This window comes from Hibiscus syriacus, unplaced genomic scaffold (genome assembly GCF_006381635.1).
Source record: "Hibiscus syriacus cultivar Baekdansim isolate YM2019G1 unplaced genomic scaffold, ASM638163v2 tig00000916_pilon, whole genome shotgun sequence".
Lineage (NCBI taxonomy): Eukaryota > Viridiplantae > Streptophyta > Magnoliopsida > Malvales > Malvaceae > Hibiscus > Hibiscus syriacus.
The window spans coordinates 75,251-93,653 of record NW_024061833.1 but is presented as its reverse complement, the minus strand read 5'-3'; the positions used below and the strand labels follow the sequence as shown (position 1 = coordinate 93,653).

The 18,403-nt window shown below is 36.7% G+C and overlaps 1 protein-coding gene and 1 long non-coding RNA gene across 3 annotated transcripts in view; one reads left to right on the top strand and one right to left on the bottom strand.

Annotated features, from left to right (window-relative positions):
* LOC120117275 overlaps positions 1–18,403 on the bottom strand; it is a 24,773-nt gene extending 6,370 nt beyond the window's left edge. Inside the window, exons 1-2 of the long non-coding RNA XR_005515609.1 lie at positions 18,266–18,403; positions 9,285–9,292 (exon numbers count right to left, since the gene is read on the bottom strand). This is a non-coding gene — a long non-coding RNA (uncharacterized LOC120117275). The remainder of the gene's footprint in view (positions 1–9,284; positions 9,293–18,265) is intronic.
* Positions 16,515–18,381, top strand: LOC120117235 (NAC domain-containing protein 73-like). 2 transcript variants are annotated; one of them, XM_039137532.1, is made up of 4 exons: positions 16,515–16,579; positions 16,682–16,884; positions 17,007–17,196; positions 17,561–18,381. In XM_039137532.1, exons 2-4 carry the CDS (start codon positions 16,753–16,755, stop codon positions 18,085–18,087), a joined length of 849 nt encoding a protein of 282 aa, XP_038993463.1. In that variant the 5' UTR covers positions 16,515–16,579; positions 16,682–16,752; the 3' UTR covers positions 18,088–18,381. The 2 variants fall into 2 exon arrangements, with proteins under 2 accessions (XP_038993463.1, XP_038993456.1); XM_039137525.1 differs by having other exon boundaries at positions 16,682–16,902.

Here is an 18,403-nt window from a genome sequence, read left to right as displayed (position 1 = left end):
CGTGCTGAACTTCTACTTCAAAGTCTACCGGATTCGTATGATCAACTCATCATCAACTTGACAAATAGTAATGTCACCAGTCTAGTCTTCGATGACGTTACAGCTGCTGTTCTACAAGAAGAAAATCGGCGCAAGAACAAGGAAGACAGACAAGTAAATCTGCAAAATGCAGAAGCATTGACAACGATGATAAAGATGAGAGGGAGATCAACAGAACGTGGCCAAAGCAGCAGTCACAAATATGGTAGATCGAAGTCGAGGAGCAAAAAGAATTTAAAGTGTTACAATTGTGGAAAGAAGGGTCATTTGAAGAAGGATTATTGGAGTCTAAATAAAAACTCCAATCCACAAGGCAATACCGTAAACACTTCAGATGATGGAGATGCTCTATATTGTGAAGCGTCAACCACAGTGGAAGGTAGAAAGAGATATGCAGACATATGGCTCATTGATTCGGGAGCAACATATCACATGACATCAAGAAGAGAATGGTTCCATCATTATGAACCTGTCTTAGGAGGATCTGTGTATAGTTACAATGATCATTCCTTAGAGATCATTGGCGTGGGAACCATCAAATTGAAGATCTATGATGGAACAATTAAAGTTGATCGAGATGTGCGACACGTGAAAGACCTGAAGAAAAATTTATTATCCTATGGATTGTTGGATAATAATGCAAGCAAGATTGAAACACGAAAAGGAATCATGAAGGTGTTCTGTGGAGCGCTTGTGGTGCTGAAAGGTGAAAAGATAGCTGAAAACTTGTACATGCTGAAGGGAGATACTTTGGTATAAGCAGAAGCCTCTGTTGCCTCATGTAGTTCAGATTCGGCAATTTTATGGCATCAGAAATTTGGACACATGTCAGAATAAGGAATGAAAGTCCTTGTGGAGGAAAAACTACTTCCAGGCTTAACAAAGGTATCACTTCCTTTGTGTGAGTATTGCATAACAAGTAAGCAGCACCGGTTGAAATTCAACACATCAAATTCTAGAGGCAAAAGTGTTCTAGAATTGGTTCACTCGGACGTATGGCAAGAACCAATTACATCCCTAGGAGGAGAAAAATACTTTGTCTCATTTATTGATGACTACTCCAGGAGATGTTGGGTGTACCCTATTAAGAAGAAGTCAGATGTGTTTTCCACTTTCAAAAACTTCAAAGCGTGGGTGGAACTTGATTCTAGAAATAAGATCAAGTGTTTCAGAACAGATAATGGAGGAGAATACACAAGCGAAGAATTTGATGACTTTTACAGGAAAGAAGGCATCAAAAGACAGTTCACAGTGGCGAACACTCCTCAACAAAGTGGAGTGGCAGAGCGGATGAATAGAACCTTGTTAGAAAGAACAGGAGCAATGTTGAGGGATGCAGGCCTAAAAAAATTATTATGGGCAGAAGCAGTCAATACCACCTGTTATTTGGTGAATCGAGCTCCATCAACTGCAATAGAGCTGAAGACACCAATGGAGATGTGGACTGGTAAACCAACTGATTATTCAAACCTCAATATATTTGGAATTATTGTGTATGTGATGTACAACTCCCAAGAAATCTCAAAGCTGGATCCAAAATCCAGGAAATGCAAATTCTTGGGGTATGCTGATGGAGTAAAGAGGTATCGCTTGTGGGATCTCACTGCTCTCAAAGTGATCATCAGTAGAGATGTTATCTTTGTAGAAGATAAACTACAAAGAAAAGAAGACGACGATAGCGCTGAAAAGTCAGAGACTACTCAGATACATGTGGAAAAAGAGGTTGAACAAGGAGATTCTTCTGAAGCAGAACCAACACAAGATGAACAAGAACCAGAGAATTCTGAAGCTCTAATAACTCGTCAATCAGATCGTGTGAGAAGACGTCCTAATTGGCACTCAGATTATGTTATAGAAGGTAATATTGCATACTGTCTTTTAACAGAGGACGGTGAGCTATCAACATACCAGGAGGCAATAAACAGCTCAGATGCTTCACTGTGGATGATGGCGATACAAGAAGAAATCGAAGCCCTTCATAAAAATAATACATGGGACCTTGTGCCACTACCACAAGGAAGGAAGCCAATTGGTAACAAATGGGTCTTCAAAATCAAGCGAAATGGTGACGATCAAGTTGAGAGGTATCGTGCAATACTGGTGGTCAAATGATATGCTCAAAAAGAAGGTATTGATTTCAATGAAATATTTTCTCCTGTGGTTCGACTAACAACAATTCGAGTAGTTTTGGTAATGTGTGATACATTGGACTTACATCTAGAGCAGCTAGATGTTAAAACAGCTTTTCTTCATGGAAATCTTGAAGAAGAAATTTATATGCTCCAGCCTGAAGGTTTTGAAGAAAAAGAAAAGAAGAACTTGGTTTGCAGGTTGAACAAATCTCTGTACGGTCTAAAGCAGGCGCCGAGGTGTTGGTATAAGAGATTTGATTCCTTCATTATGTGCCTTGGATACAACGGACTTAATGCTGACCCTTGTGCTTATTTCAAGAGGTCTGGTGATAACGATTTTGTTATATTGTTGTTGTATGTGGATGACATGTTGGTTGCAGGACCCAACAAAGATCATATTGAAGAATTGAAGGCACAACTGGCTAGGGAATTTGAAATGAAGGACTTGGGATCGGCAAACAAGATTCTAGGGATGCAAATTCACTAAGACAGAAGTAATAGGAAGATTTGGTTTTCACAAAAGAATTATTTGAAGAAGGTCTTGTCACGATTCAGCATGCAAGATTGTAAGCCAATTTCTACCCCTCTTCCTATTAACTTCAAATTATCCTCCAGTATGAGTCCTAGCAGTGAAAAAGAGAGGATGGAGATGTCTCGAGTGCCGTATGCATCAGCAGTGGGAAGTTTAATGTTTGCTATGATATGCACAAGACCAGACATTGCACAAGCAGTGGGAGTGAATAGTCAGTACATGGCGAATCCAGGCAAAGAGCATTGGAATATTGTAAAGAGGATCCTAAGATACATCAAAGGGACCTCAAATGTTGCATTATGCTACAGAGGATCAAACTTACTTATAAATGGGTATGTCGATTCTGACTATGCAGGGGATTTGGATAAAAACAAATCTACTACATGATATGTGTTCAAAGTTGCTGGTGGAGCTGTAAGCTGGGTTTCAAAATTGCAGTCAGTTGTGGCTACATCCACAACAGAAGCAGAATATGTAGAAGCTACACAAGCCAGTAAAGAAGCAATTTGGTTGAAGATGCTATTGGAGGGGCTTGGGCACAATTAAGAGTATGTCTCTCTATTTTGTGACAGTCAAAGCGCCTTGCATCTAGCAAAAAATCCAGAATTTCATTCAAGGACAAAGCACATACGAGTTCAGTACCATTTCATTCATGAAAAGGTGGAAGAAGGGACGGTAGATATGCAGATGATCCATACCAAAGACAACATAGCAGATTTCATGACAAAGGCGATCAATGTTGATAAATTTACTTGGTGTAGATCCTCTTATGGCCTGTTAGAAACATAAGCAACATGAAGGTACAAGGTAGAAAGAATGGTGTGAAGATATGATTGTTCTAATCAAATCTTCAAGTGGGAGATTGTAGAAAATTCAATGCACCGAAAGGTGCAAGTTGAAATTTGAAAGAAAAAAAAATAAACAAATGCACCGAATGATGCATAGTCAAAAAGGTGCAGCAATTTGTTGAAAAAAATAAAAGGGGAAATTATAAACTTTAGTCACTAAACTTTAGGGTATTTAAAAATTAGTCCTTAAAGCTTCAACTATAAATACCCTAGCTCATTTAGCTTCAAAACCATCCCAAAGCATTCTAGCTTTCTTCCAATACTAGAGAGAATTTAGAGAGTTTCTTGAGAGTTGTTTTCTCCTTTTTATCAAGAGAGAATTATCATTGTTTTCTCCTTGGTAGATCGAGAGAGGTTGTAATTCCTATTTTTCTCATAGTGAAATTCTTCTACCGTTGCCTGTGGTTTTTACCCTATATTATTTAGGGGTTTTCCACGTAAATTTTGTGTCTCTTTTTATCTTCATTTTTATTTTCTCAAATTATCAGTTGCGATTTTGCTCTATCTGATAGCTGTCTTCCGCAATAATTGGTATCAGAGCTAGATCTGAGTGTATAATATCTGCTTATTGTCTTTGTGGTTGCCACCAAAAGGTGGATCCTCCAACATAAGAAAATAAGAAGGTATTACCCATTCTTTGAGGTTCTAGAGAACTATTCACGAAAGTGAAATAGTGGGAGCTATCAATAATAGAAGCTTTGGCAACAAAATTTGATATTGAAAAATTCAATGGGAGAAATTTCTCACTGTGGAAATTGAAGATGAAGGCCATCCTGAGGAAAGACGGGTGTCTAGCGGCTATCAATGAAAGGCCGGTGGATTTCGCAGATGACAACAAATGGAACGAGATGGACGGAAATGCTATGGCAAACTTTCATCTAGCATTAGCAGATGAAGTATTATCAAGCATAGAGGAGAAGAAGACATCTAAGGAGATATGTGATCATCTCACTAAATTGTATGAGGCCACATCGTTGCCCAATAAAATTTTCCTTAAGAGGAAATTGTACACTCTTCGGATGCCAGAATCTACTTCAGTGACGGAGCACTTAAACACGCTGAACATTTTATTTTCTCAACTTACATCCTTAAGATGTAAAATAGGAGAACAAGAACGTGTTGAACTTCTACTTCAAAGTCTACCGGATTCGTATGATCAACTCATCATCAACTTGACAAATAGTAATGTCACCAGTCTAGTCTTCGATGACGTTGTAGCTGCTGTTCTACAAGAAGAAAATCGGCGCAAGAACAAGGAAGACAGACAAGTAAATCTGCAACAAGCAGAAGCATTGACAACGATGACAACGATGAGAGGGAGATCAACAGAACGTGGCCAAAGCAGCAGTCACAAATATGGTAGATCGAAGTCGAGGAGAAAAAAGAATTTAAAGTGTTACAATTGTGGAAAGAAGGGTCATTTGAAGAAGGATTGTTGGAGTCTAAATAAAAACTCCAATCCACAAGGCAATACCGCAAACACTTCAGATGATGGAGATGCTCTATATTGTGAAGCGTCAACCATAGTGGAAGGTAGAAAGAGATATGCAGACATATGGCTCATTGATTCGGGAGCAACATATCACATGACATCAAGAAGAGAATGGTTCTATCATTATGAACCTGTCTCAGGAGGATCTGTGTATAGTTGCAATGATCATTCATTAGAGATCATTGGCGTGGGAACCATCAAATTGAAGATGTATGATGGAACAATTAAAGTTGATCGAGATGTGCGACACGTGAAAGACCTGAAGAAAAATTTATTATCCTACGGATTGTTGGATAATAATGCAAGCAAGATTGAAACACGAAAAGGAATCATGAAGGTGTTCCGTGGAGCGCTTGTGGTGCTGAAAGGTGAAAAAATAGCTGCAAACTTGTACATGCTGAAGGGAGATACTTTGGTAGAAGCAGAAGCCTCTGTTGCCTCATGAAGTTCAGATTCGGCAATGCTATGGCATCAGAAATTTGGAAACATGTCAGAATAAGGAATGAAAGTCCTTGTGTAGGAAAAGCTACTTCCAAGCTTAACAAAGGTATCACTTCCTTTGTGTGAGCATTGCATAACAAGTAAGCAACACCGGTTGAAATTCAACACATCAAATTCTAGAGGCAAAAGTGTTCTAGAATTGGTTCACTCGGACGTATGGCAAGCACCAGTTACATCCCTAGGCGGAGCAAAATACTTTGTCTCATTTATTGATGACTACTCCAGGAGATGTTGGGTGTACCCTATTAAGAAGAAGTCAGATGTGTTTTCCACATTCAAAAACTTTAAAGCGTGGGTGGAACTTGATTCTAGAAATAAGATCAAGTGTTTCAGAACAGATAATAGAGGAGAATACACAAGCGAAGAATTTGATGACTTTTACAGGAAAGAAGGCATCAAAAGACAGTTCACAGTGGCGAACACTCCTCAACAAAATGGAGTGACAGAGCGGATGAATAGAACCTTGTTAGAAAGAACAAGAGCAATGTTGAGGGATGTAGGCCTAGAAAAATTATTCTGGGCAGAAGCAGTCAATACCGCCTGTTATTTGGTGAATCGAGCTCCATCAACTGCAATAGAGCTGAAGACACCAATGGAGATGTGGACTGGTAAACCAGCTGATTATTCAAACCTTAATATATTTGGAAATATTGTGTATGTGATGTACAACTCCCAAGAAATCTCAAAGCTGGATCCAAAATCCAGGAAATGCAAATTCTTGGGGTATGCTGATGGAGTAAAGGGGTATCGCTTGTGGGATCCCACTGCTCTCAAAGTGATCATCAGTAGAGATGTTATCTTTGTAGAAGATAAACTACAAAGAAAAGAAGACGATGATAGCGCTGAAAAGTCAGATACTACTCAGATACATGTAGAAAAAGAGGTTGTACAATGAGATTCTTCTGAAGCAGAACCAGCACAAGATGAACAAGAACCAGAGAATTCTGAAGTTCCAACAACTCGTCAATCAGATCGTCTGAGAAGACGTCCTAATTGGCACTCAGATTATGTTATAGAAGGTAATATTGCATACTGTCTTTTAACAGAGGACGGTGAGCCATCAACATACCAGGAGGCAATAAACAGCTCAGATGCTTCACTGTGGATGATGGCGATACAAGAAGAAATCGAAGCCCTTCATAAAAATAATACATGGGACCTTGTGCCACTACCACAAGGAATGAAGCCAATTGGTAACAAATGGGTCTTCAAAATCAAGCGAAATGGTGACGATCAAGTTGAGAGGTATCGTGCAAGACTGGTGGTCAAAGGATATGCTCAAAAAGAAGGTATTGATTTCAATGAAATATTTTCTCCTGTGGTTCGACTAACAACAGTTCGAGTAGTTTTGGTAATGTGTGATACATTGGACTTACATCTAGAGCAGCTAGATGTTAAAACAGCTTTTCTTCATGGAAATCTTGAAGAAGAAATTTATATGCTCCAGCCTGAAGGTTTTGAAGAAAAAGAAAAGAAGAACTTGGTTTGCAGGTTGAACAAATCTCTGTACGGTCTAAAGCAGGCGCCGAGGTGTTGGTATAAGAGATTTGATTCCTTCATTATGTGCCTTGGATACAACGGACTTAATGCTGACCCTTGTGCTTATTTCAAGAGGTCTGGTGATAACGATTTTGTTATATTGTTGTTGTATGTGGATGACATGTTGGTTGCAGGACCCAACAAAGATCATATTGAAGAATTGAAGGCACAACTGGCTAGGGAATTTGAAATGAAGGACTTGGGATCGACAAACAAGATTCTAGGGATGCAAATTCACTGAGACAGAAGTAATAGGAAGATTTGGTTTTCACAAAAGAATTATTTGAAGAAGGTCTTGTCACGATTCAACATGCAAGATTGTAAGCCAATTTCTACCCCTCTTCCTATTAACTTCAAATTATCCTCCACTATGAGTCCTAGCAGTGAAAAAGAGAGGATGGAGATGTCTCGAGTGCCGTATGCATCAGCAGTGGGAAGTTTAATGTTTGCTATGATATGCATAAGACCAGACATTGCACAAGCAGTGGGAGTGAATAGTCAGTACATGGCGAATCTTGGCAAAGAGCATTGGAATATTGTAAAGAGGATCCTAAGATACATCAAAGGGACCTCAAATGTTGCATTATGTTACAGAGGATCAAACTTACTTATAAATGGGTATGTCGATTCTGACTATGCAGGGGATTTGGATAAAAGCAAATCTACTACATGATATGTGTTCAAAGTTGCTGGTGGAGCTGTAAGCTGGGTTTCAAAATTGCAGTCAGTTGTGGCTACATCCACAACAGAAGCAGAATATGTAGAAGCTACACAAGCCAGTAAAGAAGCAATTTGGTTGAAGATGCTATTGGAGGGGCTTGGGCACAATTAAGAGTATGTCTCTCTATTTTGTGACAGTCAAAGCGCCTTGCATCTAGCAAAAAATCCAGAATTTCATTCAAGGACAAAGCACATACGAGTTCAGTACCATTTCATTCGTGAAAAGGTGGAAGAAGGGACGGTAGATATGCAGAAGATCCATACCAAAGACAACATAGCAGATTTCATGACAAAGGCGATCAATGTTGATAAATTTACTTGGTGTAGATCCTCTTGTGGCTTGTTAGAAACATAAGCAACATGAAGGTACAAGGTAGAAAGAATGGTGTGAAGATATGATTGTTCTAATCAAATCTTCAAGTGGGAGATTGTAGAAAATTCAATGCACCGAAAGGTGCAAGTTGAAATTTGAAAGAAAAAAAAAATAAACAAATGCACCGAATGATGCATAGTCAAAAAGGTGCAGCAATTTGTTGAAAAAAATAAAAGGGGAAATTATAAACTTTAGTCACTAAACTTTAGGGTATTTAAAAATTAGTCCTTAAAGCTTCAACTATAAATACCCTAGCTCATTTAGCTTCAAAACCATCCCAAAGCATTCTAGCTTTCTTCCAATATTAGAGAGAATTTAGAGAGTTTCTTGAGAGTTGTTTTCTCCTTTTTATCAAGAGAGAATTATCATTGTTTTCTCCTTGGTAGATCGAGAGAGGTTGTAATTCCTATTTTTCTCATAGTGAAATTCTTCTACCGTTGCCTGTGGTTTTTACCCTATATTATTTAGGGGTTTTCCACGTAAATTTTATGTCTCTTTTTATCTTCATTTTTATTTTCTCAAATTATCAGTTGCGATTTTGCTCTATCTGATAGCCGTCTTTCGCAATAATTGGTATCAGAGCTAGATCTGAGTGTATAATATCTGCTTATTGTCTTTGTGGTTGCCACCAAAAGGTAGATCCTCCAACATAAGAAAATAAGAAGGTATTACCCATTCTTTGAGGTTCTAGAGAACTATTCACGATAGTGAAATAGTGGGAGCTATCAATAATAGAAGCTTTGGCAACAAAATTTGATATTGAAAAATTCAATGGGAGAAATTTCTCACTGTGGAAATTGAAGATGAAGGCCATCCTGAGGAAAGACGGGTGTCTAGCGGCTATCAATGAAAGGCCGGTGGATTTCGCAGATGACAACAAATGGAACGAGATGGACGGAAATACTATGGCAAACTTTCATCTAGCATTAGCAGATGAAGTATTATCAAGCATAGAGGAGAAGAAGACATCTAAGGAGATATGGGATCATCTCACTAAATTGTATGAGGCCACATCGTTGCACAATAAAATTTTCCTTAAGAGGAAATTGTACACTCTTCGGATGCCAGAATCTACTTCGGTGACGGAGCACTTAAACACGCTGAACACTTTATTTTCTCAACTTACATCCTTAAGCTGTAAAATAAGAGAACAAGAACGTGCTGAACTTCTACTTCAAAGTCTACCGGATTCGTATGATCAACTCATCATCAACTTGACAAATAGTAATGTCACCAGTCTAGTCTTCGATGACGTTGCAGCTGCTATTCTACAAGAAGAAAATAGGCGCAAGAACAAGGAAGACAGACAAGTAAATCTGCAACAAGCAGAAGCATTGACAACGATGACAACGATGAGAGGGAGATCAACAGAACGTGGCCAAAGCAGCAGTCATAAATATGGTAGATCGAAGTCGAGGAGAAAAAAGAATTTAAAGTGTTACAATTGTGGAAAGAAGGGTCATTTGAAGAAGGATTGTTGGAGTCTAAATAAAAACTCCAATCCACAAGGCAATACCGCAAACACTTCAGATGATGGAGATGCTCTATATTGTGAAGCGTCAACCACAGTGGAAGGTAGAAAGAGATATGCAGACATATGGCTCATTGATTCGGGAGCAACATATCACATGACATCAAGAAGAGAATGGTTCTATCATTATGAACCTGTCTCAGGAGGATCTGTGTATAGTTGCAATGATCATTCCTTAGAGATCATTGGCGTGGGAACCATCAAATTGAAGATGTATGATGGAACAATTAAAGTTGATCGAGATGTGCGACACGTGAAAGACCTGAAGAAAAATTTATTATCCTACGGATTGTTGGATAATAATGCAAGCAAGATTGAAACACGAAAAGGAATCATGAATGTGTTCCGTGGAGCGCTTGTGGTGCTGAAAGGTGAAAAGATAGCTGCAAACTTGTACATGCTGAAGGGAGATACTTTGGTAGAAGCAGAAGCCTCTGTTGCCTCATGAAGTTCAGATTCGGCAATGCTATGGCATCAGAAATTTGGAAACATGTCAGAATAAGGAATGAAAGTCCTTGTGTAGGAAAAGCTACTTCCAGGCTTAACAAAGGTATCACTTCCTTTGTGTAAGCATTGCATAACAAGTAAGCAGCACCGGTTGAAATTCAACACATCAAATTCTAGAGGCAAAAGTGTTCTAGAATTGGTTCACTCGGACGTATGGCAAGCACCAGTTACATCCCTAGGCGGAGCAAAATACTTTGTCTCATTTATTGATGACTACTCCAGGAGATGTTGGGTGTACCCTATTAAGAAGAAGTCAGATGTGTTTTCCACTTTCAAAAACTTTAAAGCGTGGGTGGAACTTGATTCTAGAAATAAGATCAAGTGTTTCAGAACAGATAATGGAGGAGAATACACAAGCGAAGAATTTGATGACTTTTACAGGAAAGAAGGCATCAAAAGACAGTTCACAGTGGCGAACACTCCTCAATAAAATGGAGTGACAGAGCGGATGAATAGAACCTTGTTAGAAAGAACAGGAGCAATGTTGAGGGATGCAGGCCTAGAAAAATTATTATGGGCAGAAGCAGTCAATACCGCCTGTTATTTGGTGAATCGAGCTCCATCAACTGCAATAGAGCTGAAGACACCAATGGAGATGTGGACTGGTAAACCAGTTGATTATTCAAACCTTAATATATTTGGAAGTATTGTGTATGTGATGTACAACTCCCAAGAAATCTCAAAGCTGGATCCAAAATCCAGGAAATGCAAATTCTTGGGGTATGCTGATGGAGTAAAGGGGTATCGCTTGTGGGATCCCACTGCTCTCAAAGTGATCATCAGTAGAGATGTTATCTTTGTAGAAGATAAACTACAAAGAAAAGAAGACGATGATAGCGCTGAAAAGTCAGAGACTACTCAGATACATGTGGAAAAAGAGGTTGAACAAAGAGATTCTTCTGAAGCAGAACCAACACAAGATGAACAAGAACCAGAGAATTCTGAAGTTCCAACAACTCGTCAATCAGATCGTCTGAGAAGACGTCCTAATTGGCACTCAGATTATGTTATAGAAGGTAATATTGCATACTGTCTTTTAACAGAGGACGGTGAGCCATCAACATACCAGGAGGCAATAAACAGCTCAGATGCTTCACTGTGGATGATGGCGATTACCACAAGGAATCGAAGCCCTTCATAAAAATAATACATGAGACCTTGTGCCACTACCACAAGGAAGGAAGCCAATTGGTAACAAACGGGTCTTCAAAATCAAGCGAAATGGTGACGATCAAGTTGAGAGGTATCGTGCAAGACTGGTGGTCAAAGGATATGCTCAAAAAGAAGGTATTTATTTCAATGAAATATTTTCTCCTGTGGTTCGACTAACAACAGTTCGAGTAGTTTTGGTAATGTGTGCTACATTGGACTTACATCTAGAGCAGCTAGATGTTAAAACAGCTTTTCTTCATGGAAATCTTGAAGAAGAAATTTATATGCTCCAGCCTGAAGGTTTTGAAGAAAAAGAAAAGAAGAACTTGGTTTGCAGGTTGAACAAATCTCTGTACGGTCTAAAGCAGGCGCCGAGGTGTTGGTATAAGAGATTTGATTCCTTCATTATGTGCCTTGGATACAACGGACTTAATGCTGACCCTTGTGCTTATTTAAAGAGGTATTGTGATAACGATTTTGTTATATTGTTGTTGTATGTGGATGACATGTTGGTTGCAGGACCCAACAAATATCATATTGAAGAATTGAAGGCACAACTGGCTAGGGAATTTGAAATGAAGGACTTGGGATCGGCAAACAAGATTCTAGGGATGCAAATTCACCGAGAAAGAAGTAATAGGAAGATTTGGCTTTCACAAAAGAATTATTTGAAGAAGGTCTTGTCACGATTCAACATGCAAGATTGTAAGCCAATTTCTACCCCTCTTCCTATTAACTTCAAATTATCCTCCAGTATGAGTCCTAGAAGTGAAAAATAGAGGATGGAGATGTCTAGAGTGCCGTATGCATCAGTAGTGAGAAGTTTAATTTTTGCTATGATATGCACAAGACCAGACATTGCACAAGCAGTGGGAGTGAATAGTCGGTACATGGCGAATCCAGGCAAAGAGCATTGGAATATTGTAAAGAGGATCCTAAGATACATCAAAGGGACCTCAAATGTTGCATTATGTTACAGAGGATCAAACTTACTTATAAATGGGTATGTCGATTCTGACTATGCAGGGGATTTGGATAAAAGCAAATCTACTACAGGATATGTGTTCAAAGTTGCTGGTGGAGCTGTAAGCTGGGTTTCAAAATTGCAGTCAGTTGTGGCTACACCCACAACAGAAGCAGAATATGTAGCAGCTACACAAGCCAGTAAAGAAGCAATTTGGTTGAAGATGCTATTGGAGGGGCTTGGGCACAATCAAGAGTATGTCTCTATGTTTTGTGACAGTCAAAGCGCCTTGCATCTAGCAAGAAATCCAGAATTTCATTCAAGGACAAAGAACATACGAGTTCAGTACCATTTCATTCGTGAAAAGATGGAAGAAGGGACGGTAGATATGCAGAAGATCCATACCAAAGACAACATAGCAGATTTCATGACAAAGGCGATCAATGTTGATAAATTTACTTGGTGTCGATCCTCTTGTGGCCTGTTAGAAACGTAAGCAACATGAAGGTACAAGGTAGAAAGAATGGTGTGAATATATGATTGTTCTAATCAAATCTTCAAGTGGGAGATTGTAGAAAATTCAATGCACCGAAAGGTGCAAGTTGAAATTTGAAAGAAAAAAAAATAAACAAATGCACCGAATGATGCATAGTCAAAACGGTGCAGCAATTTGTTGAAAAAAATGAAAGGGGGAATTATAAACTTTAGTCACTAAACTTTAGGGTATTTACAAATTAGTCCTTAAAGCTTCAACTATAAATACCCTAGCTCATTTAGCTTCAAAACCATCCCAAAACATTCTAGCTTTCTTCCAATACTAGAGAGAATTTAGAGAGTTTCTTGAGAGTTGTTTTCTCCTTTTTATCAAGAGAGAATTATCATTGCTTTCTCCTTGGTAGATCGAGAGAGGTTGTAATTCCTATTTTTCTCATAGTGAAATTCTTCTACCGTTACCTGTGGTTTTTACCCTATATTATTTAGGGGTTTTCCACGTAAATTTTGTGTCTCTTTTTATCTTCATTTTTATTTTCTCAAATTATCAGTTGCGATTTTGCTCTATCCGATAGTCGTCTTCCGCAACAATTCCGATATTTCTTCTTGGGATACTTGGGTGGAGGCTTCGTCTGGGAGATTACCGCGCCGCTTCCCGTCGCCAACTTCGCGACTAGGCTCATTGCGTCTCTAGCTTTACTTAGCAGGTTCTTTATTTCGATATTTGCGGGGATTTCGTTGGAAGGGGGTTTAAGGAAATAGCATAACATAAAGGAAAGAGCGACCGTTGTAACTGTCTCCAACTACTTGGACCGGAAGGAGACGAGCTGGACAATATTATTCAATTAGGTAAAGTATATTAGAGGTTGTTGCATTATATTTAAATGATTATTTTGGTCACTTACTTTGTAAAAGTTACACAATAGTCATTAAATTTATAGAACTGTTACAGAATAATTATTATAGTTTTATAATAATTGTAAAAGTTAGATAAATTATATGGTCAATTTGTAATAATTTGATAAAAAATAATAATTATTTAGTAACATTTTGATACAATTTACTGATATTTTATAGTTGTTCGATTAATTTAAAGATTATTTTATAGTTTTGAAAAGTTTTACCAAAATGATTATTGAATATAATTTAATAAATTTAGTACACTCTATTTTAATTTTTTTTTACCATTTTAAATGTATACCATATTTTCATCTTTTAATTTTTTAACATTTTACATTACTTTAAATTGTTAACAATTTATAAGCAAAAAAGATAAACAAAGTTAAAATCAACATGAAGCAAATAGCAAATAAAAAGTGAGATTTAAAGTAATTTGGTTTTGCTTATCTCCACGGGTGAAAAATAATACTAAGCCACTATAAACATAGAGTAGAAATACACTATATCCCAAATATCTCAAAATTTAATATATATGCCAAAATTTGATATATCTCAAAAGACTTTATCAATTTTCCTACAAGATTATCTCTACAACTAAAATCTTAAAAATATACCAAAAAGGATTATATTTCTCAAAAATATTTTTCTCTCGTAATTATAAAGACTAAGACATACTCTCTATTTATAAATCTAAATACTTGATCAACAATAATTTGTATTCCGTAAAAAATTTAACTAAATAATTTTAAAGTCCAATTAATCTTTAATCACTAGAATTATAATAAAATATAACTTAATTTTTAATTAGAGTGTAAGTCAATATATAATCTAAACTATTTTTAGAAAAAAATTTACACATTATTTTTGTGTATTATAATACACAAAGTTTGACTGGATGTAATTAAATATAAAAATTGATTTGATTGAAATATATATAATTTTGATTTTAATTTAATTATACATAAAATTAAAAATAAATACACTTATCTACTTTTTTATATTAGATAAATATAATAATGCGTATATGCAATATACAAACGTCACTTGGTGTCATGTTGACAATAATATTAGTGATATGTGTAAACTGAATCAAATTAAATTTTGTGGATAAAAGTATAATAAACCAAAACTCATGTATAATATTATATTAGATTAAAATTTATAATTGAAGGTACACAAATATTATGTACAATGTTATTATAGAGTATGATAATAAACTAAGTGACCAATTATATTATATATGTCATAGGTATTAAAGTGTCACAGAGTTAAAGTGCATAAACCATAAGTTATATTTATAATTTGATGAAGAGCATAATTATAAATACTTAAACGACTGATCTAATATTCAGTCTAAATAAAGATATAATGATACACGTTTTGGAATTATACCGTGAATCCATACATAAATAAAATCTTCTTGCTTTCTGCTTTTATATTCATAATCTAAATTTTATATGAATCGGTCCATAGCCTAAAGTTCTCTATTTAAATCCAACTCGGATCGGACGAGTCACTTAACCATGAAATGTCTAAAATTGGGGCCGAAAATTTCTATATACTCTCTGTAGAAATTTTGTCTTAGTTATTAATAACATTCATGCTATTCTACTTATATTCCATTGCTTTTAATGAGATTTTGACTTAATTATGAGAATTTAAATATAAATTTTATCATGTGTAAATATGTTATTTACATTTGAAGTCGATTTAACCCCAATTATATATGAGGTATATTTGAAATATATTCTATTTATGAGTTCAATTATGTTTTAGAATGATTGATTTTCGTTGTAGTTATTATAATTTAACTTGTTACACTTTTTCTTTTAAAAAATAATTTATAATAAAAATAATCTTAAAAGTGAGATTTTTAGATATCAATAAATAATGACATGTAATACATTTTAAAGGTATAGTATTGTGATTATGCTTATATATTCATCAATATTCGTTCGATTTAAGGTTTTGAGTTCTAGAAAATATAGATTTCTATTGCTAAATGGTGAGGGAATAATATTCCAAAAAAAATGAAATTAGCGTTACTTGTATATATCAAATTAGATGGTATGCTCTCATCTTGTCATGTAGACATTAGGAGACAAGGGAGAGGTTTCTTGCATTGCATGAGAAGTGTAGGCGAAGAAATATAATTATGGGTTTATATATATATATATATATATATATATATATATTATAGTGTATAATATTAGAATGCAATTTTAGCTTTATGAATACTCCAGGGTGACATTGGACCTTAAACCTTTCTCTTTCTCTGTGGTGGTGAAATATAGCTCTGCCAATTACTTCGATTGCCCCATTTCCACTCTATTCTTATTATTCAATACGGTCTCTTAAGTTTTAGCTTTCTTTGATGTTCAACTTAGCTATTTTAACAATCCAAAAATGCAGCCTTTAGACAAAGGTTAAAACACACACCCACACACAAAAAGACATAAAAACTACATTTATTGTATTACAAGTTTCCCATATGCTGATACACAAGCAAAAACCTTAACTTATGGTCCAAGCAACCCCTGCTTCTTTTGCTTTGAATGGAACCTACGGTACAATAATACTCAAGTGAAAATGGAGAATTTTGTTAGTCTCTTTAGATTTTTTAGGTACCTCCCGTAAATACTATTAGGGTAGTATTTATTTAGAATTTTTTTAAATCACACAATATTCCATTAACATTGCTACTTGAACTTAAGAACTCAAGAAAAAAATAACACTCTTTTTTACTACCGAGTTTGTTTAATGGGTTGTACTCAATGACATTTGAATGCAAAGTATTTGCTAAAAAGTGAAAGGAGAATTTAATTCCCTTCTCAACCCTCAAGATCACCAAAGCTTTAGAGGAGACAAGCCAACTTTATTTCCTTTTAATTCTCTCTCCTTCCCTCTTCCTCTTTTACTCTTCCTTCGCATAGTATCGTTTATATTTTGGAGTAGCAGCGAAGGAAAAAAGAAAGGAAAAGCAAAGATCTCCTCCATTGTGGAATGGGAAAAAGATAAGAGCAAAGGGAAATGACTTGGTGCAATGATTGCAGTGATGTGCAAACAATCGAGAGAAGCTCCCCTCCATCGTCTCATAAAACTGTGATTGCTCAAAGGCACAAAGATTGCCTCCTTAGAACATGCCCTTCCTGTGGTCATCAGATCAAATATCGTGATCAGGTTCATTGATCTACTTCATTATATATGAATCTCTTTGTTACATTTAGTCATTTACTCGTTGAATATTCCTGCAAAAATCTATACGAAAAGTTGTTATGTTATAGGGTGGAATCCATGATTTGCCTGGTTTACCAGCTGGAGTGAAGTTTGATCCAACTGATCAAGAGCTTCTTGAACATTTGGAAGGGAAGGTGCGGTCTGATGCTCGTAAGCTTCATCCTCTTATTGATGAATTCATCCCTTCCATTGAAGGAGAGAATGGGATTTGCTACACTCATCCTGAGAAGTTGCCAGGTGATCTTAACACATACGTGTTCGGAATATGTATATTTTATGATTCATGCGCGCAGTTCAGAATACGAAACAGACCCTTCAATTCAAATAATGTCTGGGAAAACATTCTGAAAATTCATTTGAAATTTGAAATGATGGAAATGGTTAACCATTCTCCTTGTTTGAAGAAACCTGCCAACTAACCTAATGGCACCAAGCATTTCCCATAAGATACAGGTCACGAAGAAAACCTTCCAACTAACCCTGGTAGCCTTTCCCATTTGCAATATTAATGAAGGAATATAACTAAACCAGCCCTAATATTTCATCTTAGTTTGTATTATTTGTCAATGACGTTGACAAGAACCCGGGTCCTTTTGTGTAGGAGTAAGCAAAGATGGCCTGGTTCGCCACTTCTTTCACCGGCCCTCCAAGGCGTACACGACGGGGACAAGGAAACGAAGAAAGGTCCACACTGACACGGAAGGTGGCGAGACCCGGTGGCACAAAACCGGCAAGACGAGACCGGTTTTCATCGGCGGAAGGGTCAAGGGGTACAAGAAGATTCTGGTGCTTTACACCAACTACGGGAAGCAAAGAAAACCGGAGAAAACAAATTGGGTGATGCACCAGTACCATCTGGGGAACAACGAAGAAGAGAAAGAAGGTGAGCTGGTCGTCTCGAAAGTTTTCTACCAAACGCAGCCTAGACAATGTGGTTCGATCAAGGACACCCTAAAGGCACAGAGCGGACACGAAGGTCCTCACCACCTCAAGAATAATAGCAACAATGGGCTCGTTGAGTTCTATAATCCTTCTTTCATTGCCTTCGATCAAGGTGGCCAAAGCAGAGCCAACCCTAGCCAGCTACTTCCCCACTATTCTGTCCATGACGGGTCTTTCATTCCTTGATAAATTACAAGGTAAATAACATGCATAATAAGCATTAATGATGACATAATAATAAATAAATATATATATCATAATCCAAAAAGATTGGAAAGAATAAGGAATGATTTTTATAGCTAGTTGAAGAGCAGAAGAAAACATTCTTCGCCATGGAAGAATATCAAGATTTCACCATAACCACCTTTTGTTTTTGCTCTTTCGATTTCTGCTTTAATGGATGCTTTGTACAGTGTAAACAACAAGATGTAAATGTGTCACATGCTTCATCAAACTTTAATCTTGGACAAATTTAACTTTTGGAAGCTCTACAAAGGTGTGA